General features: G+C 40.4%; 1 protein-coding gene across 1 annotated transcript in view; it reads right to left on the bottom strand.

Moving 5' to 3' along the window:
• Positions 1-26,328, bottom strand: part of Galphas (G protein alpha s subunit) — a 57,653-nt gene that overhangs the window by 26,962 nt on the left and 4,363 nt on the right. The window contains exons 3-5 of the mRNA XM_022072669.2: positions 13,820-13,874; positions 12,219-12,338; positions 2,584-2,681 (exon numbers count right to left, since the gene is read on the bottom strand). Of these exons, the coding sequence (XP_021928361.1) occupies positions 2,584-2,681; positions 12,219-12,338; positions 13,820-13,874 (273 nt within the window). The remainder of the gene's footprint in view (positions 1-2,583; positions 2,682-12,218; positions 12,339-13,819; positions 13,875-26,328) is intronic.

The raw sequence follows: 26,328 nt of genomic DNA, 5'->3' as shown, positions 1-26,328 counted from the left end.
TTCAATTTCAGTCCCACCTTGTTTTCTTGGGCCTTCCTAAAGCAAAGTTGAAAAGCAATGGCGACAAATTATCTCCTTGCTTTATAGTATTTTGAGTACAAAACGCGTCAGAAAAATGTTTACCTGTACGGACTTTAATACAGTTTACATTTAAACACATTTTAAATAAGCCTAACTATTTTAATGATACTCCTGCCGCTAGAATTACGAACTGCAACTGGACTCAGCAGACGGCAGAAACGAGAATGTACAAATTAAGGTCCGGTAGATTGTGTACTTCATTATTTTTATTGCGTGGATTTAAAACTGTATATTTTTTTATTAAAACATACCTGAATTAAGTTTATCTAAAATTGTTTGTTTCGAAACATTCTTTTTCATAAAATTTCAACACAACACGCCCACGCAAATCACGAGCTGCCAGGTTTTTGGTTATTCATCGCTACGGAGGTACGTTCTAGGTACTAGCGGGTTAAAAAATATCACCTCTCATACAAAATGTAACATTTCATAACTTCATAGAAAAAGTAAGTAAAAAAGTAAAGCAGTCCCACTATAAACTATGTAGGCGCTTGGGAGGAGAGGATGTATAGCTCCTACTCATTCTTAACCTCGGCATTAGATGGGGTGTCAGCGTCACGCCCCGGCCGCGCTGTACCCCCAGGGAAAGACCCCGGTACCCATTGGATAGGAGGTTGGGTGGGCCCTAGAGCCGATCTGAACGCAGAGGTTAGAGGAAAAATCCTCTGCCCCGAACTCCGGTCGTCCAGTCCGTAGTCAGTAGCTGCACTGACTGAGCTACCCTGACTCCTCCTCACAGAGCAATTCTTTATTCAAAAACTAATATTCGCTCGACTAGTACAGAAATTCCTTGCCTATTGCGAACATATTCCATGTACCGAGTTACATAACGCAATTAACCAGGCCGATAAGATGTCAAACCGATTTCAGTTCACGAATCTGATATCGAAAGACCCGTAACCCTGCATACTAAGAAAACAGTTGCAGCTGTATGTACGATTTGAAACTCTCCCTATGGGAAGCACGGTCTCCGCACAAGTCACAAAACACAGCAAGAAAGGGGATAGAACTCGATTACAACGTTCAGTGGGCGATAGCTTTTATATACTATCATAAAAGTGTAATTATTCCGACGTCTATGTACCGGGTGTCCGTAAATTAGCGGCCGATTTTAAGGGCGTGTTATTATTTATTTATAACACAAACTAAAAACTTACGCAGTGCAAAACAGTCAAACAACCATCAAGTTTTTTTAATGTGATCACAGAAGTTCATAAGTTTTCCGTATGTTATAATTAATTAGACGCCCTTCAAATCGTTCTCTAATTTACGGACATGCTGTATCATAAACAAATTTTCGAAAGGCAATCTAAGAAATGAGATGTGCACGATAGAAACTTAGTTCCGAAACGCGTCCACGGAGACGGACATGGCGCCCAGGGTCGTCCACTCTCTTGAGATGTCCATCAGTCACGCACAATGCTGAAACGCCCAGCAAGACGCGTGTGACATGTACAAATACGATGTGGATTGAAAGGTCTCAACCAACCACGAGTCGAACGACACGGAGGTTGCCGAAAGTGAAAGGCCGTGCGGTAGTACGTGCTACAGGACTGGCAGAGTCGGACGGAATAAGCTCCAGCGAAACACCGTTTCATAGATATCCAACTGGTCCGCAATGCTTGCCAGGTCAAAATCTGTGTCCTGGTGGACACGAAAGATAATCAAAACCCTCACAGTTCACAGAACTTTGGCGGTGAATTCTTTAAATTAAAATGTGTATCGCACAGAGGAGTGTAAAACGAAAGTAACTTACCACTCAGTTCCGCTACACATCACTTGAAATAAGTGAACTTCAATAGAAACAGTCGGAACGTTTAAAATGGACTGTGAGAAAATCCTGAAGATCTGTCTGGGTGTTCGTACATTCAAAATGTCAGGGGAGCGCGCGCGCGGGGGGGGGGGGGGGGAACTTCATATTGAAGAACATACTAGCAAAAGATCGGTGAATCAAAGGAAGACATACACCAAACCCATGGTAAACAGTTGCCCGGAATTCGGTATGTTTCTGACCTTTTGGTTTGGGAACAGCTAACACATAACTGCACTTACCTGTTGCATCTGAAACATATCAACTACTTACTATATGATTCACTTCAATATCCTTTCAAATTAATTCTCCATTAATCATCCTCTCATTTGATGGTGACAGCGCAGTTAAAAAAGGCAAAAGTAATAAATAATTAACAATGCCCGTAGTTGCACCCAGGGCAGAGAAAAGAGAACGAAAAACGATGACCCGCGTCGGAAATTTCGAAGAAAAAAAAAGGGAACTAGAAAATGAGAAGTTTCTGGACCCATGTTTACATGAACTTTTTTCACCGTTTTGATGTTTAGAATTCGACCTTACATTGATCCCATTAGTAAATAAATTTATGCGTGTCAATGAAATTAAAAAGTTGGAAATCAAAAAGAGATCAGCTGAATTTTAGATACAGCACTACAATATATTTGTGGCTTAAATTATATAACATGCATAATGCATCTTATCTGCATACTCACTATTTTGCGCAGTCGATTAGCTGGTATTCATTTGACCTTTCAAAACAAGCTTGAACCCCTCTATCTTTCCATAATATTTCCGTGTGTTCGTAGAATTCCTGAAAAAGATAAAATTTCAATTACTTACAGGTTCAATTATTATTATTATTATTATTATATACTACAAGGAAAAGTCAGAAAGCAAGAGGTTCTGATTTTACTTTCAAGTATCGCTACTTCAAATGCACGATCACTACAAATGAGGAAATTAACAAAAATAATGAGAAAGCGCGACGTTCTTTGAGGTCTTCCAAAGTATTTTTTCCATTGTTTTTATTTTATGGAGACCTGTAACTCATTTTCGCAAAGCATTCCTTCCTAATGAACGGTTATAATAAAAATTTACTACAGAATCTGTTGCTAAACCTCCATATATGACCTCAACCTCCCTAGCCTCTGTTTATAGGGGAGTCAACACAAATTCCAGAAATATTTATATTATTGAAGCGTCGTTAAAATATGTTATTATTCAAGTCCTAAAACAGCAAATAAAATTTAAAACCTAACAAGTTACATGCACGCATAGTTTAACTATTCTGGGCGTTCGCCAGATTTTGACATTTTGATTGGCTGCTGTCAGTGACCTCTTCGTAGGTGGGATGTCAGGGGTCTGTGAAGCTTGGTTATGACTCCCCAGGTGACAGGGGCAGCCTGGAGACACCAGACGTGGGGATTCCCAACTCAATAATTTATCATAATCTACTTTTATCTCTTCGTAACAGCATGTTCATGTCAGGTTGCACACCACGATTCGATTTCCAGGTCCTCGTCTGATAACAGGCTGGCATTTAAGAATGTGGAGCTTCATACTATGTATGGGCACATCATGCAGCGTGTTTCTACAAGCCCACAGAGCGTTATATACTATCCAGAAGAACAACACCGACAAGCCTGAGATAACCCGATCATGTTTTCTTTTTAGAGTTAATGACTGTCAAAGCAGTTGGTACATATAGTTACCACTCGCCTTCAAAGGTTTAAGGGTTAAAGAACAATGTAATCCTATGATATGCAATGCAAACAAAAACCATTTGTAGCTCTCGGTCTTTCTCGTGGACTTGTCCATAACAAGTTGTCACTACGCTTTCGTTTTCACATTTTTGGTCCACATCATCAGCTCAAAAGCAGAATTCACTTTAGGATTTACAATTGTAATACAAAAACTTTCCATCCAGTGTTCATACTCAAATCCGGCATTACAAAAGTTTAGTCATGAAAAAAATAACGCATCTGAGAGTAAGTACCCTGAGAGGCGGAGACCGACCGAACTGGAAATTAACTCGCCTCCATCTCCACGTGCAAAGACGAATGAAGGCACGTAGCACTCAGTGAAGTTCTTTCAAAGATCAGTGTCATTAAATAAACGAAACAATTAAACAGACAGGGTGACCGGTCAGCTATTTTTGCTGTTCCATCAGATACGTTTTCAAGAAACCCTTCCTCCGAGCCAACTGAACGCTTCACGCCAATTATTCGAACACGACTTACGCTTTGACATAACAGCTCTCGGCGGAAGACTGAATAAACAAAGAATAAACAAACAGATGCCAGATCAACAACCTCTTCCCGACAAAGCATACTTGAAAGTACTGTCAGAGTGTACTCCAAATTAAAATGTATATATTTTTTCATATATGTACGCTTCAATCATTATGGATATAATTTAGGTTAATAAGGGGGCTGTTTAATTATTTCTAATGGCTACGATACATTTCAAACCATTTAAACAGTCTGGATAAACGGAAAATGAGCACCTTCCAAGCGAAATTAACGCTCGACAGTGAAGAAATGTGAATGAGCACAACACGCAAAAAAGGATGTGTCTTAATCTCGTATCCAGTGCCTCACCGCTAATTGTAACAGCAATAACTAGAGCAAACCAGCAGAATTGTGTGTTTATTAGCTTGTAACTGGCGTTCACTTTTAGTCTGGTTCTGATGGCCTTACGGCAACCGGAAGAAACTGCCTCCTGCAAGAAGCTACTTTTAACACGACAAATACTACACTATGGCCCGGAGCTCAGACGCGGTCCTAGAAATGTTCAGTCTGGCCTGTGGTGATATTCGAATAGGCCTATTAAAATATCCCGAGACCACGATGGCTGAGAAGCGAGGTAAACAATACTCCTCACCCTTCGTCCTGCGACCAGCGTTATGGTCACACACTGCACGACGTGTTCTAAAAACACTCAACTGGTAATGGAACTATTTCACTGTTACATACGATTGCAACATGCATTTATCACCGCTCTGTAAACAGGATTTCTTACACAAGAAACAAACAGGAGAAAAATGTGTAAGATTTGAGTTTTTCACAGCGGTGAGTATGAAGATTTATGTCTTCTGGGTTGTTGTGCCGTGCAGTATCGCCCTGATGACGGCGGCAGTATGACCTCTGAAACGTTAGTAAACATCTACCAGACTACACAGCGCAACAACCCAGAAGACAGAAATCTTCATACTAAGAATCGCCCTGATGACGGAGGCAGTATGACCTCTGAAACGTTGGTAAACATCTACCAGACTACACAGCGCAACAACCCAGAAGACAGAAATCTTCATACTAAGAATCGCCCTGATGACGGAGGCAGTATGACCTCTGAAACGTTGGTAAACATCGACCAGACTACACAGCGCAACAACCCAGACGACAGAAATCTTCATACTCATCGCCCTGATGACGGAGGTAGTATGACCTCTGAAACGTTGGTAAACATCGACCAGACTACACAGCGCAACAACCCAGACGACAGAAACCTTCGTACTCACCGCTGTGAAAACCTCAAATCATACATAAAAAGTCAACCTGTTATTACTTACCACCACAAACACTATTTTGTACCCAACCACCGGTAAAAGTTATCAGTAAGCTTCAAACCACCGTGCTGATATGAACACCTACAGAACACAGATATCAAAACATTTCACAAGAATCGAAACTTACGAACGATCGATGATCTGAAATCGAGTTTCGTCCTCTGCCGTACAGAAACCAACCGCGTATCACGATCGCGAGTACAGAACAGCGCGGAAAGTTAGGGTTGCATATTTGTTGGCTTTGATGTCAGTAGCACATGTATGAGTACACATTTCCGCCACGTTAAATGACACTCATTTGCAAAGATAAAAATGTGAACGACCTTTGCACTGCGAAGTTCAGTTATCTGTCCCCAATCCAGGAAAACAATATCATTAAAATGACTCCGCTTTCTAAAATGACAAGAGCACAGTGATGATGCGACTGTTATTTAAAATTAGGGCTATCGCTCCAACTGAATTAAAACCACCCTTTCTTCTACCCATCCCTAAGGACTGGCAACAACTCACGGACAGAGTCGATGTGCGACTACTACATTTCTGCAAGACGAAGTAGGCAGACGTTGCCACTTTGAAACTTGATGAGCATGGCAAATGTTGTCGGGAGATCCTTACAGGCGAAGTCAGTTTTGGCAAGCGGTTAACAAACTGGATACGACCCAAGGGGATCTTCAGTAAGGTAAGAATTTTTATTGCTGAAACGTAGCTTAAAGGTTACGGTTGTGGGTCCCCGAGATCATATTAATGGCCAATTTTGAGTCAGGGCCAAAAATAAGGAATTTATGAACCAATGACCCAACCCTCTGAAGCCGTATCTCGTCTAAATGTTTAAAAATTCAATCCGTACCTCAAAGACAACAATATTTCATCATTACAAACATTAACTGGTTAACGCTGTTTAAGAAAATAATAGCTGTTTGCAGTGAGAATCTTACGAAACACACAGATACCCTCTGTGGTCAAATCTATAAATGCAGGTGGTATATACATGTACCACTGAGCTCTAAATGTTTAATGTGCATATTAATTTTCTACAACTTGATAATTATAACACGAAACTGACAACAGAATAGCAATTTTCAGTCTGGGGTACAAGTTTATGAACACGGCAGGTGCAGGATATTACGCGCATGCAGAAGTCATGAACATATTCTCTCGACACATGTGCACGGAATTCACGGCAGTTTTACCGATATGCGAGCAGATAAACCGTGGAATACGCATCCAATAATAAAGACAGCCCAGTTTTGGTTGGAGCAATATCAAATTAACTTACGACCCATACTCACGGTCTAGTTAATGTAAAGGCTGGAAATTCTGAGACAAAAACACATTTCACATATCAACGAACTAGACAAATTTAATGTCCAACTTCGGCTTTCTGGGATGAGCCACGCAAAATGTTAAAAATTACCCAACGTTTCGGCAAACATTACAGAAGCCATCTTCAGGACGAATATGTATTGACTCTGAGAACGACAACTGTAACGCGGCTCATCACACAATGCCGAAATTGTTCACTGACTTCCAGCAGCGAAAATCCAAGGACAATAATTATACAAATTTAAATGATCTGCATAAGAACATACCAAGCTGACAAAACTGAAACCCGCCAAGACATAAGCATGTGCTATGTGTGGCAGTTGCCTGTTTTTCGCAATGAAAAACGTATAATAAATAATCTTTAATTCGCTGGTCACCACTTTTCCATTCATTGGCGCAATTTCCGCTCAATGAACTGTTGTACGCTTCGCAAGCGCTCTTCCATACCGATACTCACTCAGTTTCCAGCGGGGTCTTCTTCCGCTTCGTGACGCTCCACCCCAGCTAGGCAGGCGCTTATCTTGCATGAAGAAAGAATCTGCTATGCTCTGCTATGCATTCTACGTCAGGCATTATAATTCTCTCAGAGATGAAGCAAACGGATTGAATTTTACCATCTTGTTTTATTTTACAAATAAATCTATATTTCCGACATCAAACAACTTCTCTTACATCCTTAAAATTACATGCCTCCTCAAATCAAGCAAAGTACGTTCCGCTAAAAAAAAATCCACCACTACAACTTTTCAACAACTTCCACTGTCGCGACGTATGATTTCTGCTCTGTAGGCTCTTCTGGGAAATACTTTCATCTTCGCCGTAACGTCCAGACCGGCTCTTGACCGCATCCAGTTACAATGCGCGCTGCTTAGTGAAGTATCAGAGACACTTTTACCTTAAAATTACGTTCACTGCATGAACAGCTGCGATGAAATAGAACCGTAACATAAAATCATTCCAAACAAGCCACTGGAAGTAACCACTAAAGGCGGGCGGTCGCCTTGGGCGGCAAGAAAATGAATGAATACGACAGCAAAGGAAAAACTATGTAAAATAGAATATAATAAACGTCTGAAAACAAAGAGCGAGGTTCGGGGGGGAAAGGGCCAATCGACACTAATGTTATTAATATAAAGTATACTAAAAAGAAGACGAAATTAAGTGAGACAATGATCAACTATTTTTTTTAATCGAGGCACAGTAAGGAATTGCATTATAATTAACTCAAAAAGCCCAGCCTTACGGTCTACCACATAAAAAAGCTCAGAAGACCGGCCAAGTTCTACAACGCAAAACGCACATCTAAAGACGAGCAGAAAGAATGGCCTGGCACCGTGAAAACCTCAAATCCTACGACGTCTAAATCTGCTTTTATTTATTTATTTTTATTTATTATTAACTGCAAATGGGTTTATACCGGTAGCAGTGGTGCTACAGTAAGACACAACAAAACAACGAGACACAACAAAACAATAAGACACAACAAAACAATGCGACACAACAAAACAATAAGAGACAACAAAACAATGAGACACAACAAAACAACAAGACACAACAAAACAACAAGACACAACAAAACAACGAGACACAACAAAACAATGAGGCACAACAAAACAATGAGACACAACAAAACAATGCGACACAAAAAAACAATGAGACACAACAAAACAATGCGACACAACAAAACAATAAGAGACAACAAAACAACAAGACACAACAAAACAATGAGACACAACAAAACAAGACACAACAAAACAATAAGAGACAACAAAACAACACACCACACTCAAAATAAAACAACTCATAAGATTACAAAACCATAAGGCACAATCGCTGTAATTGCACGATAATATGGCTTGCATATCTAAATTTCAAATAGGTTTCAATTTCACGAATTTTGCTTTTATAAAGTGAAAATGTTAACAGGACCACGGAACGGTAGATATCCCAGCCCAGCTCAGGGTGGACAAACGAAAAGGCACCGTTCTGTTTATGCTGAATACCCAAGCCTTGCGCATGATTAGTCGGTAACTTTGTCGAACGAAACACGAGCGAGCTACGCACGATTTCATTGTGTAGTGCCTGAATAAATCACGTAATTCTAGGGAATGTTCCACTGTTTAAAATGCAACTCGACTTGCGCCAAAGTTCAAATCATTGTGTCATTTGCTGAGAAGCGTGACTTCCGCCTACCATATCTGTCTCAAATGAATAATACCAGGCATTGAAAATCATCAATGTCAAAGTCGTTCAAGCTTGTGGTTGGCCAGTATTTATGTAACGTCGAGACTGCTGGAAGGCAGGCACACTCGTCAGTATAGCTTCCGATAAGAGAACATTTCACGGGGACCGGCAACCGGCAAGGCTCAACACGATTCAGAATTTTTCAAGCCTCACGGCAAAGAAAGGGCACAAATATTCCGAAGCTAAATCCGAATCTGGAACTGTATAAACGCAGTTTCTTCTTCGAAATTCTATGAAAGGGTGGTTTACAATGTATGGCGAGAAACATTAATTTTTCATGTAAATCACTATAGAAATTTTTCGAGACACCAACAACGTCTGGATTTAAAGAGGGCACGTGAGCTATCAAATTAGAAAGAACAGACGTGGAAGATTAAATTCCCAGCTTCAGTGTCAGAAAATACTTTTAACATATTTCTAAATGACGAAAGCATATTAAAACAATTACACTGCCAGAACCACTGCCAAATTTGATAGTCTTCTTAATATAAAATTAATCAGAATTCCATATTTCACCACATTTGTTAAAATTTAACTTGACTTCTGGGCTAGTCGCTACGGGCTGGACGACCGGGGTTCGATCCCCGACGGGGGCAGAGGATTTTTCCTCTAGCCTCTGCGTCCAGACCGGCTCTGGGGCCCACCCAGCCTCCTCTACAATGGGTACCGGGGTCCTTTCCCGGGGGTAAAGCCGGCCGGAGCGTGATGCTGACCACTCACCCCCATCTAGTGCCGAGGTCAAGGAAGAGAGGAGCTATACCTCCACTCACTCCAAGCGCCTATATGGCGTATAGTGGGACAAACTTTATTTTACTTTTTCTGGGCTAGTCTCAGAAGGATCTCTCAATTACATAGAAACGTTACTGACACAATACAGTCGCCTGTTTTAAGTTTATTGCTGCGTTGAAAATTTAAGTGCCAAATTTAATTTTGCTGTTTTCCCATCAGAGGCCTCACCCAAATGCGCATTTTGTGTCAAAAACAGACCTCACTGTTAAAACTTTATAAAATATCGGAAATCAATTAAATTACATCTGCGGAGCGACATGACCCACATCCCTACTGTAACGTACACGGGTTCGCCTTTCTTGGTCATTTTAATAATCCATTTGCTTCACTTATTAAAGTATTATCGATACATACAATAGTTTATTATTACATGGAAAGTAAACTACAATCTACGTTCTTGATAAACGGGTTTTTATTGAAATTTAAAATCACATGGCACTATAGACGCCAGAATTGGTTTATTATCTCTATATAAATGAAACTGCTAACTCTCGTTTTGATTCGGAAAAAACAGAAGAAGAAGATAATCCAGCTCACACTGTATATGATAGCTTCTTGGCAAAAGCAGCAGAATATGCGAAACCGAAACAGCTGACAGAAGATGGCCGCTTTAGAATTTCACGCAAATGATCAATGTTAGAAGAAAAGGCAACTACACCGAAGAAGAGTCCTTCCTGAAAAGCTAATAGTCGCTCAACCAGCCAATAAATTCCCCTTCTCTTACAGAAATCGAATATTCATTACTTTGTTCAAAAGACGCCAACCCTGGGGCCGTATTCCGAGGCAGATGAATCCAGTCCACTGTCCTACACATTTTCCTTAAGATGCATTTTCATATTGTCCACCCATCAACACGTAAATCGATAAATGAATAACATACTTTCACGCGGGTTGGTTGGGAAATAGTATACTTCCCCGGATAATCAACAATACGCAAAAATGAAATAAAAACACGCAGATATAACAAATACGTAAACGTATTTACAGACATACACTACTTAAATGTTTAAAGACTTACTATTAACGGAGAGAATTTTATATAAAATTCATATAGTACATATCAACTATTTTTAAAATGGAAAACAATACGTTCTACTGTCGTAAACGTCTGGTTTTAGCAACAACTCTTGTTGATGTGTTAAATAATGTTTTTGTTGTATTTATTCCTTTCTTGAAGCACATTTTTACGTTTTAATTTTCGCTTAAACCAGATAGACCTCAATTAATCCACCCTCGGATAATCAAGAGTCTACTATAATACACAAAACAATGCACAAATTTTTAGGCCTCATTTTAGTGCAAAGTTACCGAAACCTGCGACACCAGACCAAAGTTGTTCAAATACAACCTGGATTTAATTTTACGAGAGTTATCACCAGCAAACCCGAAATTAGATAATTCCCAAGGGATTATATAGTTCTGCCAAATTCCTGCTGAAGTCCTCAGATGTTTCAGCATTAGTAGTCTTTAAGACTAAGATTTCTGTACAAAGAAAAATCGGCCGGGGCGTGAAGCTCCATATAATGTCGAGGTTAAGAATGGGTGGAGCTAAATTCCACTCTTCTGTACGTCTGCAAGGCGCGAACTCTGTTAAGCGTCAGGGACAACTTCACCTTTACCTAGCAGTTCGACGTGCAAGTGATTCGCACCGGCTATTAAAGTTATACCAGCACGTGAGCAGGCCTACTTTTCCAGTTTTCCCCCCTTACTTTAATGGTAGACTCGAACCGTTTAGTGATTACTTTTAACGAAGCACAATCTCGCAACGCCACTGGACCAAGCTGTATACACACACACGTAAGAGGAGGTTTTCACGACGACCTGAAAATGGACGGTGGCGTGGGATGACACACCGTGTTCTGGCCGTACGCCATCGTTTCGGAGAAGCATAATGATCCTATCTTCCGGGCTGAATTACACGACGTAATGTCTGCACTGTGGTATGTTATGTCCAAAAAAAATTACAACAGACACCCGCCTTCATGGTATAACAAAAAACAGCCAATACCAGCTCGGACTTGGCCTTCATCTAGGACCGTAATTAAAACATTTGAGTGGGAAACATAAGACGCTAATCACAAAACGATAGAATTATTTAACGTAAAACTTAATCCTCAAAAGCCTGATGGTTACTATATGTACCACCTGCCTCTACAATCAATAACTCTGCATTTTATACTGACAAGTTTCAAATTTTGGAAGCTGGATTCTGCTTCCATCTTCAGGTAGAAACGGAGGTAAGGAAACAGAATGCCTATCTGCCGAGACCCCTGGTTCAGCGAGCCTCAGGCCCACAACAAACAACCAGATAAAAAATATTACTGGCATTTCCTTATTTTCCTATAAACTTTACAGCCATAATTTCAGTTTTACAGTATAAGCACATAACATAACATCATCCATCTCAATTAAGAATCTACTTACCGAAGGATAATCGAAGTCATGCTGTGAAGCAACATCTTGGATGTAATCCACTCGGTTCTGATTGGCCGGATGCTCCAGAGCAATGGGAGGCGTCAATGTGCTCATTGCACCCGTAATTGTCTACACGGCACAAAAGATGTGACAGCATAAGTACAATGTACGAAATGTAATGAAAATGTTAGTTGTAAAACCAGAATGGAAAAGGCCACTTGCAAGACATACACATGGACAAAAGAATAATATAAAAATGGATTTGGAAAAAAAAGGGTTGGGTGATACGGACTGAATTCGGCTGTTTCAGGAGAGAAACCAGTAATGGACAGCTGGGAACACGTTAATTAACTTTCGCGTTCGCTAAGGGTGTACAATTTATTAGCAGCAGAGTGACTACCAACTTCTCAAGAACTATCTCCATAAAGCTAGTCAATTAATAACAGTGAAAAAGAACTAAAACATATCAATTTAAAAACAGCACGACGTCCTGAAAGACAAATATTAACGGCAAATAAAACGTATCACAAATGCCTCTGTCACGTGGTTGTGCGGCTTGATGGGAATTCCCTGGACTACCTTCGTTACCATGGTAGCCTGCGGATTCCCCGGCCAGCATTTCCGACGGCAGAAAAACATTATCTGTGAGGTTTACCCCCGAGCGCCCCAGCAACTCGCCGAACATCGACTGTGGGGACGGCCGAATCCTTAGCCCCATGTTTCTTTAACTCCTGCCTCTGTACCTGACCTGTGCGATAACACTCACTCACCCAACCGTGTTATTTCATGTCGGAACGAAGTGTGTGTGGTACACACCGGAACGAGTGTTCACGTACGACAGCAAGTAGTTTTGCAAAAAGATTCCGACGTAAACTTGAAAATCTCATCGTTCCACATGAAAGAATTAATACAACTGCAAACGAATCACGACTGGCAGGGTCGTTGCTGGACAACGACATGAAAACGTACATAGAAGTGGAGATACAGTTCCACGTATTCTTGCCTTCGGCAGTAGAGAAGGTGAGTGACCAATTCCCATCCCCCAAGACACACGTCAGATACAAATCTCCGGTTCTGCATCAGAGCTACAGATCTGGACGTGATGGAGAAGAGAAAAAACCCCGCCCCTGTCAGGAATCAAACCCCGGTTGTCCAGCTCGTAGTTTAGTTACCATACACTAATTTATAAATACTAGACGTTTGCTAGACCATAAAAAAACAGTTTTCTCAGTCAGCCGCCATAACCACACCAGACTCACCCCCAATAACCTTTTTTTTAAACTTATATACCTGTCCTACATTCTCATTAACGTAAGGCCGTGCTACAGCAGCGTACGAAAGGAAACTTGACAGGAAAATCGACTAACTCGAAGTCACGTGAGAATGCAAGCACCAGACTGCGCCCCACAACATCCTTTTATGCTTAGTATTAGCAGTAAAGTGCGCCAACGGTAAAGCTGTGAATAGCCATTACAAATACGCCACCAGTGAACTAAATTTTATACAGATTATAGTTTTAAAAATTCAAAATATTAGAAATTACTCGTTAGTTCCAATCCAAATGTCATCTTTTGTAAATTTTAATCTATGTTACATAAATGGGTACTTACTAATATTGCATCTCGTATATTCTTTTTAATATCTTCTATTTTCTGTTTTTTCTCTCTGAAAGAAAAAGAACATGGAATTAGCATCAAATTTAAAACATAAATAAGCAAATGATATCTTGAGTGTGACGAAGTTGAAGTCCCATTAATATCACTGTACATTTCAATCTGATTAGCATTTTCTATGGCAGCCATTTTTTCATCTTCATATATCAAGCCTACAATACTACAACTGCTACGTAAAACAAAAGAAATACCAGTTTCTCTATCACTTAGAGCCTCGCAAATACAGCACAAATAATACAGCAATAACATGAATTATAATACTAATGATTACGTACTGCTCGTTTACAAAGGGTTGCTGGTTTGCGCATGCTTTACAAACAATTACACATTCTATTTTTTCGGGCTTCATTTTTAATCGCTCTTGGTTTGACCTCCACGTGGAAAATGTTAAAGCATGTAGTTGAATAATATATAACTGTACTACAGTTTAGATGAGTATTTGTGCAAATACAAATACGCATTAAAAACTTACGACATCAGGACTGGAACTTTGCAAATGTTATCTTCGCATCAACACTAGATTCCTGACCTACCGACCTGCCCACCAGGGGATATGGAAGCGAAGAGAAGTATAGTTTTCACCTCCATTTTGCCGTGGGGCTTCGTCTCACGTCTCGAAAAATCATTAACACTAATTCATGATTTCCTTCAAATTAAGCAGAGATACTGGTGTCTTTGCTAAAAAAAGACATCTGGCATGAACAGCAGCAATTAGTAGTAGGTGCATAAAAGCCACATGCCGACAAATACAGGAAGTTCATTAATTATTGTAATTATGATGCCAGCCGTGCGCTTACACTACTTTCATTTTCGGACTGACAATTTTTGTTGCACAGAATGGATAAAAACATCATCCAACAGCTGCATACTTTTCTTCGGCAAACCATTACCATTTCGGGCTTCCATATTACGCGGTACTTGGGTCGATCCTACCTTACAAGTATTGTTCTTAATACTGTCGTAGGAAAGAAGAAAGTATCAGGTTAGGGTGGCCTGAAATGGCATTAAGCCCGGTGAAATGCTTTATAAAATGGGCACACATACAGACATGGTGTTTCAAAACCTTGCTTTCTTCCTCGCGAAAGGAGGCTAAGAAAACAAATTCCTGAATGCAGATAATGAAGCTATTTTAAAGTGTTCTTCAAGAGGCCTGAAAATTACAATCTCGTTATACTCTCAATCACACCTTAGAGCTGCACATTACATCCGGTCAGCCGCAAGACGCCCCAAGTGCGTTTCCCGTGACGTAAATTCTATGAGAACCACAACTAGAGTCAAGTAAGATACGAAACATATTTAAACAGAAGAGCCAGGATCACCTCCTTCGGAAGCAAAGGATATAAAAAGCGTACCATATTTGTAATGCGAAGACATGTATGAGCAATAAATACGATTCAATTAACAAGTGTTCTTGAGCTTAATGAGACTCAACAAGATTCTGCCATTCCGAAACAGTCACCAATTTGTGATCCTAAACAGAGGTCGTGACTTCTGTTGTAACCACATCTCAGCAGTGGCAAAATACAAGTATATACCAACAGCTGGTCCAATGGAGCAAGATTCCGACGTAAATGTCAAGTGCATTTGATCTTTCAATATGGGGTGTCATTACATAAGGATGCAGTCGTGAATGGACCACATTCATCACACAATATCAATTTGATCCCAGCGTTACCATGAGTCCGTACTCCTGTCAATAAAACAAGAAACATCATTTCCTGCATCATAAACGGGAAAGAAATTCGAGACGTCACATCGACTAAATAAAGAAAATATCCACTCAACACAGGTCCGATATAGCTTCCGTCAGTTTGTAAGATTTGAGGTTTTCACAGCGGTGACTATGAAGATTTCTGTCTTCTGGGTTGTTGCGCTGTGTAGTCTGGTCGATGTTAACCAACGTTTCAGAGGTCATACTGCCTCCGTCATCAGGGCGATTCTTAGTATGAAGATTTCCGTCTTCTGGGTTGTTGCGTTGTGTAGTCTGGTCGATGTCAACCAACGTTTCAGAGGTCATACTGCCTCCGTCATCAGGGCGATTCTTAGTATGAAGATTTCCGTCTTCTGGGTTGTTGCGTTGTGTAGTCTGGTCGATGTTAACCAACGTTTCAGAGGTCATACTGCCTCCGTCATCAGGGCGATGAAGATTTCTGTCTTTGGGTTGTTGCGCTGTGTAGTCTGGTCGATGTTAACCAACGTTTCAGAGGTCATACTGCCTCCGTCATCAGGGCGATGAAGATTTCTGTCTTCTGGGTTGTTGCGCTGCGTAGTATGGTCGATGTTAACCAACGTTTCAGAGGTCATACTGCCACCGTCATCAGGGCGATGAAGATTTCTGTCTTCTGGGTTGTTGCGCTGTGTAGTCTGGTAGATGTTAACCAACGTTTCAGAGGTCACACTGCCTCCGTCATCAGGGCGATGAAGATTTCTGTCTTCTGGGTTGTTGCGCGGTGTAGTCTGGTCGATGTTAACCAATGTTTCAGAGGCCATACTGCCTCCGTCAACAGGGCGCAACAACCCAGAAGACACAAATCTTCTTCAGTTAGTTACGTACAATAAAATGTCCACCTGCATCTCTGAAACTACTTAAAAGCTTCAATGAAATTTGGTGCTGCATGATTACACTAAAAGCTGGCTTCACTTGCGCTGGACGTTTGCAAAAAACTTTTGTGGCATGCTAAACGTGTCTCCGTTTCCAGCACCATGTCATACAGGAAAGCACGGGGTTGAGATAATACATGCGGCCTCAAGATCCGTTCTTAATTCAGTGATGAGAGGACGAGCAGAAGTGCCCCCGACGGAAATCGAAATCCGCCCGTCCACTCTGCAGCCAACAACTGCGTTGAGGTATCACTACCTCGTAGCTGTAATTGTGGGGTAAACATTTTATCCGCTCATGTGAACTTGTGGAAACTTTTGGCTAGGATCATTCATTTTAGTAATGAGGCATGGGGAAGTATTAAATCTAATTTTAGCATGTTGTAGAAGTTAAATTAGAACAAGCCTGTGAAAATATAGAGGACCTTGAGGGTTATCTGCATGTTGGTACTCAGACTGTTGACTACCAGCTGTTTCATCGTGTCTCAGCTCATGTAACTTGCAATTTGGTGGTACTCGGTTCGAATATTGCACAGGTCGCCAGATATTCTGACTTTCGTAATTTTTACAAGTTTCTCTAAGCATATTTCAAGACAGTATCTTGAAAATTATCATGGTTAACTCATTACAAAAATGTATGCAATTTAAGGAAGAAATAATATGAGTTCAGTCTTAGCCTTCACGGTCAACATTCTTATGGGATAGTCCACATTTTACATCGCTGAACACAAGTAATTTTTCATTCTTGTCAACTATTACTGATGTTTGTATATCGGACAGTACACCGAGTTCTTGGACTATCTTCCTTGTACACAACGCTTCCACTCACCACGCTACTAGGTCTATTACTACGGTCATTTATATTTTACGATTCTCTGCAAATTTCTCAAGCATAATATAGCAGGTAGCCTCGTTTAACAAGCTGCACTAATTTTGTGAGCAAAAACTTCAGAGAAATTAAACCCGCTCATATCACCGCCTACATAATGTAGTAAGAGAAAACGAACCAGACATTTGAGTCCCAAACGCAGAGGTTACGTGGCATTTTAGTTACCCCACAGGATGTCGGCCTTGCTCTTGACAGTTGAATTCTGATGACCACAAGCCTTCCCCTTGGTGGTTAACCTTCAGTGTACCACTTAAAATACTTCCGTATTAGTCGATGGCCGGCATTTAAAAGTCTCTTCAAAGTGCCGAGTATCATAAAAACCAAGGAATTAAAATAAAAGAAATCTTCTGACAAATTTAAAAGTCTCTAGAAATATTTTTGATAGCCACGGTAAACAAACCGCAGGCATCATGCCACAAAGGCATATCAACAAAATTACTGATTTACAAGATACTGAACTCTTACGCTTACTTCGATAAATGTGCATTATTAGTGGTCATATGCCCAAATGTAGCATCGGCATCATGCCCTTCTTGCATGACATACAACAAAATATATCTATATATTTTAAATATATTTAAAATATATATTTATTATATCACAATATGACGCAACTTTACCATCTCAAAAATATATCTAATTGTGCAAATATGCCGGTACGCCCTTCTGGAACGATGCCCTCGAAACAAACTTCCTAAGAATATAACAAATTTCTAATAACACCGTTAAGTAATTGGATAAGACAGCCGTCCAGTGGGTGACCAACCTCCGATTAGCTGGTACAGAGTACACTGCGACAAAATTAAAACAATTTGCACATTCACAACAGGGTCTGCATAAGATAACAACGCATATCAAGTCATTCCAACACCTAAAAATCACAGCACTACATATCTAAAAAGTAAACATACCCACAATATTTAATCCGCGACTGTCTAATATTTGAGGTTCTCACGGCTATGACGAGGTCCACTGTGGTATTTTGGTTTGTGACTCCGTCGAGTCTTTTAGTAGGTGTTACCAACGTTTCGGCCTGCCTTCTACACGCGTCACAGCCCAGAAGACTACAATCGACCTAATCCCTGACCTTCGTTGATAATAGTTATGCCAATAAAGGGCGACAGACACATCGAGGGAAGTGGTAGTAAATCTCAATGGATTCATAACGTCGATATTTCATGGTTATAAATTGTCAGCGTCATGCTGGGACCGCCTTTACCCCCAAAAGAAACTCGCTCCCGGTCCACACTGGTTTAAGACTGTGTCGACACCACAACAGAGCCAAACCGAATGTGAAGGCTGGCGGTCAATTTCCTGCTTGACGTAATACAGCTAATAACAGCGTACAAGGTGCTTTTACAGATCACAGCGTGATAAAACAAAGGGGTGACTTATCATCGCTGTTTTATATTCTCTCGAATATATCGATTTTACCCGCCTCCACAGTTTTCTGAACCATTTACCGTAGTAAAATGTACTTCCTCAACCGGATTACCATTACTTCTTTAAATGCAAACTGTTACTCCAGCCTATCGGTTTAAAAAATTAAACTTTTAACTGCTGAAAAGTACGAAGAAACCAGTTTCTACTCGCATAGAAACTTCGTTCCAAAGAATAAGAAAATATCGTCCGATTATAGTACGACTATTATGTCATTTCTTTTGCAGTTCGGTTAAATCGACGTAGGAGAATCCTTCCTATTTAGTCGGCGTGCCTGGGCTATTTGTAACGTCCCACGTTCCAAAGTCTAGCGCCCATCAACTCTTTCTCATGTGCGTACCTGTGACTCCACTTAGCCTGATCCCTTCTTTTGTGACAATTCTTAACCACACGCCCAACCCCCAACTTGCGGGACAATCATTAGTTCGCACCGAACGCAGCGGCTGAATAGCGAGCAATCGTATTTCGTATTCGGAAGGTCTCAGGCTCAAATCTCGGCCCAAGAATAGTGTCATAGTTTTCCTCAGCCCATTTAGACGAATGCCGTTTTAGTACGTGCCTTAAATTAGGCCACGACCGCTTCTTTTCATATACTTTCCAATTCACTATTCACTGGTTATCTTAACATTCCAGCTATATAGGCTGAGCTACTAGCTTTCGTTTAATTAATAAACAAAAACTTAAATAAATAATAGTTTGTTCTCAGGCGCTCATCACATGGGATGCTGTCTCCACTAAAGACAGTACATAAAAGAAGTCCTACAATGAACCCCGATTTCAAATCTAGTCATAAAGTCGCTTGATTTCACCCCCCCCCCCAAAAAAAAAAATACAATGTCCTACTTACACCTCGGTCTTCCATCGAAGGCTGTATTTTTAAACAGTTTTATCCTTCGCTCGAATGAACGATCTTTTGTTCAATGGTAGGTCTACTTCCGACACAACATTTAATTCTTCATCAGTGACAAGAATTAATACGCTGTTTTCCTTTGACCACGAATAAACACCTTTCATTTGGAAGATACAGGACCGAAGTCCCGATATATCGAGTGATCGATCATACGTCACTTTGCCCGCGGACGAAAATGCCTTTGTTTTTATGGTTCTACAGCCCACAGTTTTAAAGAGCTTACGGAAGTGACGAGTGACCTTAGAATTATCGAAAAATTGTGGAGGAGGTAACGCTCTTTTCTATACAAAGGTTGTGCGTGGTATTTTGTCTGAGGGGATATGAAGCCATAAAAACCTCAGAACTGTTGGCAAGTTATTTTTTCTCATCAAGATATCAACTGAATGTCTTAAGCCGAACATGTCAATCAGTATAGTGACTGGGCGGCCGGGGTTAGGTTCTCTTCACCAGTACGATAAATCCTGTACTGGTTCCAACACAGAGTCCTGTCAGTGAGTTCTGGGGGCACCTTCCTCGAAGGTCAAACTGCCAGAGACTTCAGATGTACAGACAAAAAAATCATAGCACTGCTGTTAAGTTAATCTATTCTCCTTTCAAAGTTGATAGAATAATATGAAATCAGCGTTCTCAAAGATATATTCCTTTACAACAGTTTCTTGAAGGACGCTGAACTAGTAAAATGTGGATAAGAATTTTATTAGGCCCCAATCTACTGGCAACGACAGAAGTTAACTCTTTAAAGCCCAATGGCAACTATAGGACTTGTACCATCTGCTTTAACAATCAACTGAATTCTGCTCACAATGTATTTATGGGTTTCGTATGATGGGTAAACATCGCTTATTTCCTTAAACAGCATTAACCAGCCAATCGTTGTAATGGAGAAGCGTTGTGTTTATTTAATATGCAAAATAAACTGTTAAATGTTATTTAGATTAACTTTGCATTTCAAAGGGTTAAAGCTTTTATATTTTGATTTTCTTACCAAGAGCGAAAATCTCAGAGTACCGAATGCAACGCAAAGGTTGCTAAATCCTCAGGATTTTCGCAATGCCTTGTTACAATAAGTTTTTTTAATGTTCTCAAATGTCTGCATTCCATGAATAAACTCTGTACTAAATAACTTCTGCACGTTCGATGCACACTTTGGAATAAAAAGAACCATGTTATTTAACACTAATTATGAGACCACTACAAAATATTTACATTTTAATCGAACCATGGCATTTTTTGCTTCAAAACTACTGTTCTACTACAAAGTTCATTTGTGCTGTACGATTCAAGGATTGATAAAACCAAACACACTTAGAATGGGTCAGCGGTCAGATTCGTCCTTGACTAAATTACTGCACAACTTAATTGTTAATGAAGATACGCTGCTCTGTGCCAATGGAATGCGAGCCTTTAAAGTTGTAATGATGTAACAGATCAATGTGGCAACGAACGATCCCTGGCAGATAGAGAGAAACCGGTAAATCAGTTCTTCCACACTTTAGTATCACCATGTCAAGAGCAGCCCTTATTAGAAAAGAGGGCCTACGTAAGATGAAGAAATGGCAAACCTGAGGTAATCGGTCTGGAATGAATTTCAACAGCTAATGGAAATACCACGTCCGAAAACACCTAAAAGCTCAATATACGAAAAGCGTAAATAGTTTGCGGAAACAGGAAAGTTACGTGCTTTCTCGGCAACGTATTCAAGGTGACTGGCGGAATGGCTAACTACAATCTTAGATGAAAACATTCTTCTGATGTGGTTTCCGTCACTAATGTGTTACTCTTAAATTTTAAAGTATACAAGAAGGTAAACATAAGAAACAATAAATTTTCTAACTAAAGTAATCTTTCCTGGAGAGACACGGAAGATTACGTAAAGAAACACTCTTCAGTCAATGTTTTCATTTCAAGTAGTACAAGCATATCGTATCATGGTAAGAGCTGATTACTACTCGAGACGAAAACATCTGAGCAAACCCTTCTCGCGTTTATTCACATAGTATCCGATGCGACATTACTGACAGTGAAAATGCCGAGCTGTTTACTTCAACCATATAACTGGCTCTGTACTAGCAAACTGTGTTGTTCATTTAACGATGCTATCAATAGCATCAAATTACAGGATGATTAATGAAGACTGGAAAAGATATATAAGTGGTCCTGGCCTAATGAGTACTATTCCGGCATTTATCTGAGGGGCTGAGTAAAACCAATATAAAAGTCAGGATATCCGGTATCTGGGGCGAGGTTTTAAACTTGGATCTCCCGAACACGAAGCAGGAATGCTAACCACTCGATCGCGAAAATCTGTAGAACCATACTAAAATAAATGTACTCTTATCAGCCAAGGAAAGCATCATTCAGTAGTGTCATTTACGTGGTCAATGCATTTATGTGCAAAAATTAATTACTCTATTACAATAACACGTACAAAAAGTACTCAATTCCGTTTCCAATACACACACACAGGTCTCGACTGCATGCGATATATGATCAAAAAGGGTTATAACGTTCACAAACTTAGTCCTCCGTGAGTCTTTAGCGTTGCAAAAGAAAGAACAGCTGGACTTGCCAATGGCCTAGATCAGGGGTTCTCACCCTTTTTCGCTGGCGTACCACTAAATGTACCACTAACCAAAAGCGTTCAGTGAAAACTTATTTACGTAATATCATCTTTTAATTTTCTTACTCAGTTTGCGTACCACTCAAAGTTGGCTCGCGTACCACCAGTGGTAGCTGGGGAGGCCGTGATGCAATTATTGCAGTTTCCGAGCACCTACATGTATGAAGTAGGATTTTCCACTCTTGCCTTCATAAAGAGCACAAAACTGTTTGAGGAACACCGAATACGATGTAAGGTCTGCCCTGTCTCCAATTCCTCCCAATTTTTCGGAACTAGTAAATAAGATGGAGCAGTAGCATTATACTCATTAGCTGGGACCTGGGTGATGAAATATTCATGGTGAACAATTACCAAATTTTTGTGGCTGCTAAAAATGTTTATAGATGTTTAAAATAAAGACGTTGCATCAAACATATTGTTTGCTTCCTATATTTTACCGATCTCTCTTCACGTGTCATATACGATTTCTGTGCAGTTAGTGTTTTACCTACATTGGGTAAAAATGACTTTCTGATAAGCGGTTTTGGGTAATGAAAAAAAGTTTGGGAAGCAGTGGTCTAGACCGAAGAGCGCAATAGCCAACGCCGAAGGACAGAGTCTTGGACCTGTTGCACGATGCGCCGTACGTCGCACCCATGTTGTGCGTCTTCGGTGCAGGTCCTGCCTAAGGATTCTTTGCCGTATCAGTTCAGAAATAAGCCCGCCTACCCCCACTCCCAACAGTCCAGGCATGGCAGGTGCGCAATGAATGGTAACGCAAATAAAGGAATTTTAATACTGACGTCATAGAGTACATCGCAATGCACTACGAGAAAATTACTTCCGGTCGTAAGTCACATGACTCAATACTCTGCCATAAGTGCGCCAACTACCGCGATATATTTTTACACTACTGCTTTCACTAGACCTTGTATTGTTTACTGAATGAATGTGGATGAGCACTCGGTTCTTCGTCACGATACAACTTTGTAATCCTTAAAATTTCTGCTATTTTAGTCTGGTTAGCACTGGACCGGATATGTGGAATCCACGGAGCGTTACCAATGTTACATCTATTCCAGTGTGTTGGCACTTCCAAGAGCTGATTCAGAACTTTGACCGTGATCCGAATCTTTCGTCTCGGATTTCTGTCCAGGTTCTGTCAAACTTCCTCCATGCGGTCAACATCTAACTGATCCCGAACTGGGAGAAATTCAAACATTGGCCTCTTCTTCCTGAGAACAATTTCAGTTTCCAGTGATAATAACTTCGGTCATATTTCTTCCGGACACACACTGTTTTTTTCTGACACAAACTTCCTGCAGCTTTCACTTTAAATGTAAGACAGTTTATCCTTCCTTATGGCATACAACTTGCAGTCTTTTAAGGAGAGGAGTCGGGCATTTACATCACCACACCAATAAAACAGAAATGTAATGGTATCATTTGTTGGAGATGATCTTCGTTCTGTACGGTGCAGTTACTGAGTCCATCGGAAACACAGCCATAACAAATAACCGCAATACAGCAATGGGGTACTGGATATCAACTTCTTTTGTTCCCGATCTCACCGTTTCTCAACGCATATTGGAATACTCCCGCAAAAGAACGATGTGCACTGATACGGTAGTACCAACTTAAAGTTTTTGCCCTGATAAATAAATATGACTGTTTTCTTCGAGGATTCCTCTTCCTTGCCAGATATGAAGACCCATCCAGTCAGTCTGTTTGGCCGTACAGGGCAAAGTGTCTTGACTTCTTCTTCAGCTCAACAACGGCACAGTGCTAAACCACTTAACACAACACACCTTGTGATAGACATCGCTCGATATTAGTATGTTGTGAGCGGAAGAACAATATTTCCACTTCTCTGACATCAGGCAATTCACACTCGCGAATTCCAGCATCAAGAGCGCCACACAACACCAAAGTCAACACAGACGACTACCCATGTGGGACTGAAATTAATATACAGCGTCTTAAACACTGCCTCTGCGCACATAGTTAGGGTTGTTAAGATGAGTGATGGGACTGCCCGATATATTTATTCCCGCATCAGCTCTCGAAGACCACAGTGCCCTTAATGTGAGCAGATAAGGGGGGGGGGGGGGGGGGGTGAGCAGAGTCGACGGTAAGAAAGTCATTACAAAATCTATGTTTCGGACAATCCGATAAGATAGCTGCCATTCCTTCCACTGGTTTCTTATGACCGTGCCAAAACAATTTTGGTTTCTGGCCGGATGCAAGGACTGACTTTCAATCAGAGCGAATCCCATGTCTCTGTTAAAGTCGTTGGGATGTTTGATCTTGATCTAAAATCCCGGAAAACATCTTAATTAAAAGCAGAGATCCTACGTCTACTCCTGCTTTGGGAAAAAAAAATCTCTTCTCCTTTTGTTAAATCACCCTTCCTCTCTTCTGCTGGTCATCACTTTTCGATCATACTGTTGTATGGAAGATGGTGAATGAACACGCCCCACAAAATTGTTCACAATGGGAAACGAAAGAATACTGTGCAACACCAAGGGCAATAATTTTGCACTGAAGAGTTAAACAACAAGATCAAATGTGAGTACAATCTGGCAACCGACACCCCAGCAATATTGGCACTACTTACTAGAAAAGGGTGGGAGATATATGCCCCAGGCTGCAAAAATCATTGCAATGCCGGCCCATGCCACAGATTTTATATTCTGTGATCCAAGAGTAATTCCTGATGTTTGAAATATTCCATGCAAAAAATGGCCACAATGGAAGCAAGTGGCTGTAACCCCATCTGTCTGATCACAGTATTGCCCACTGCAAAGAAAGTAGATTGATATAGGAACCTGTAGGAACATACACATAATCCCAGCTTCAAGTGTCAAAGTAGCTGGATGGTAACCAATAATGGCACCTTTAAGAGAGCGCCCATCAAAACTGACCAAGATGCTTCTGTTTTGTATGTTGATGTGCATTTTCTCACTGATCACCCGAGAAGATATGACCATATTCAGCTGCCACGAAAACACCAGAACAAGCAACAACAGCAAATACTTTGTGCCTCACCTTTTTGTCTTCTTCTGCACATACTTTCAGTACCTACTTTCCTCTAAATGGAATACCTGAACACCCACACACACACTCTCATCAACTGGAAAACTTTTAAAAATGCCAGTCATGAATTCAATTGTCACTAAAATACCAATTGCACTTTACAGCCTGACTCATAACATATGCAACTTGTGTGTTTCTGTCATCCAGAACATTTCAAAATATGGTAAGCCATACACAGACATATAAAAAACAAAGGACTCCTGATCTGCTCAATTTCATTAGTCATAACATTTAATGGTTTGTCTGGCTTAACTTAGCACTGAACATAAATTTGTCTGTTCAGTAATGTTTGTATTGACTTTAAGTGTCCAGCATGTTCCTGGAGTATTATTGGTGATTCTGAATGATAAGTGCTTTGTGGGAGCTTCCCTTTCAATGGACAAATTGTCTCTTTTTTGTCCATGAACTACACAATGGGAGGGAAGGGGGTCATCTTCATGTTCATCTTCTTCATTAGTTGCATCTTCGCTTCTTGACTAAAAATCTTGCTCCTCCTCATCTCAGAAGGTAATTTCATTTGATGGCCCTTGGTTAGCTTCATTACTGATCGCATTCTGAATATACTTCTAAAACGACATTTAATCTGGGATGCTGACTACGTTCTCTTCATTCCATCAGCCGCCAGCTCAGAACCCTCAGAAATTAAATACACTTCTCTTACAGTTATGGAACCACTTTTCTTTTCTTAAAATGTCATGACATTCATATCTGGAGATGTAACAGAAATAGTACAATGTCTAACCAGTATTGACATATGATTTGAAGCTTTCGCGGCGACATAACTCAATAAAATTTTCTCAGCCGATCACTGGAGAAAATTTTATTCAGTATTGACATGTAAATATGCACATTCCTTAGTACACCACTGCAGCAGGGAGGAAACATTCATTATTTCTTTACATAACACTGAATAA

Source organism: Zootermopsis nevadensis, unplaced genomic scaffold (genome assembly GCF_977971745.1).
Source record: "Zootermopsis nevadensis isolate Lab colony 2312 unplaced genomic scaffold, Znev_1.0 Znev_ptg000017l, whole genome shotgun sequence".
NCBI classification, from domain to species: Eukaryota; Metazoa; Arthropoda; class Insecta; order Blattodea; family Termopsidae; genus Zootermopsis; species Zootermopsis nevadensis.
The sequence above is the reverse complement of the archived record's forward strand: the minus strand, read 5'-3'. Positions and strand labels throughout refer to the sequence as shown.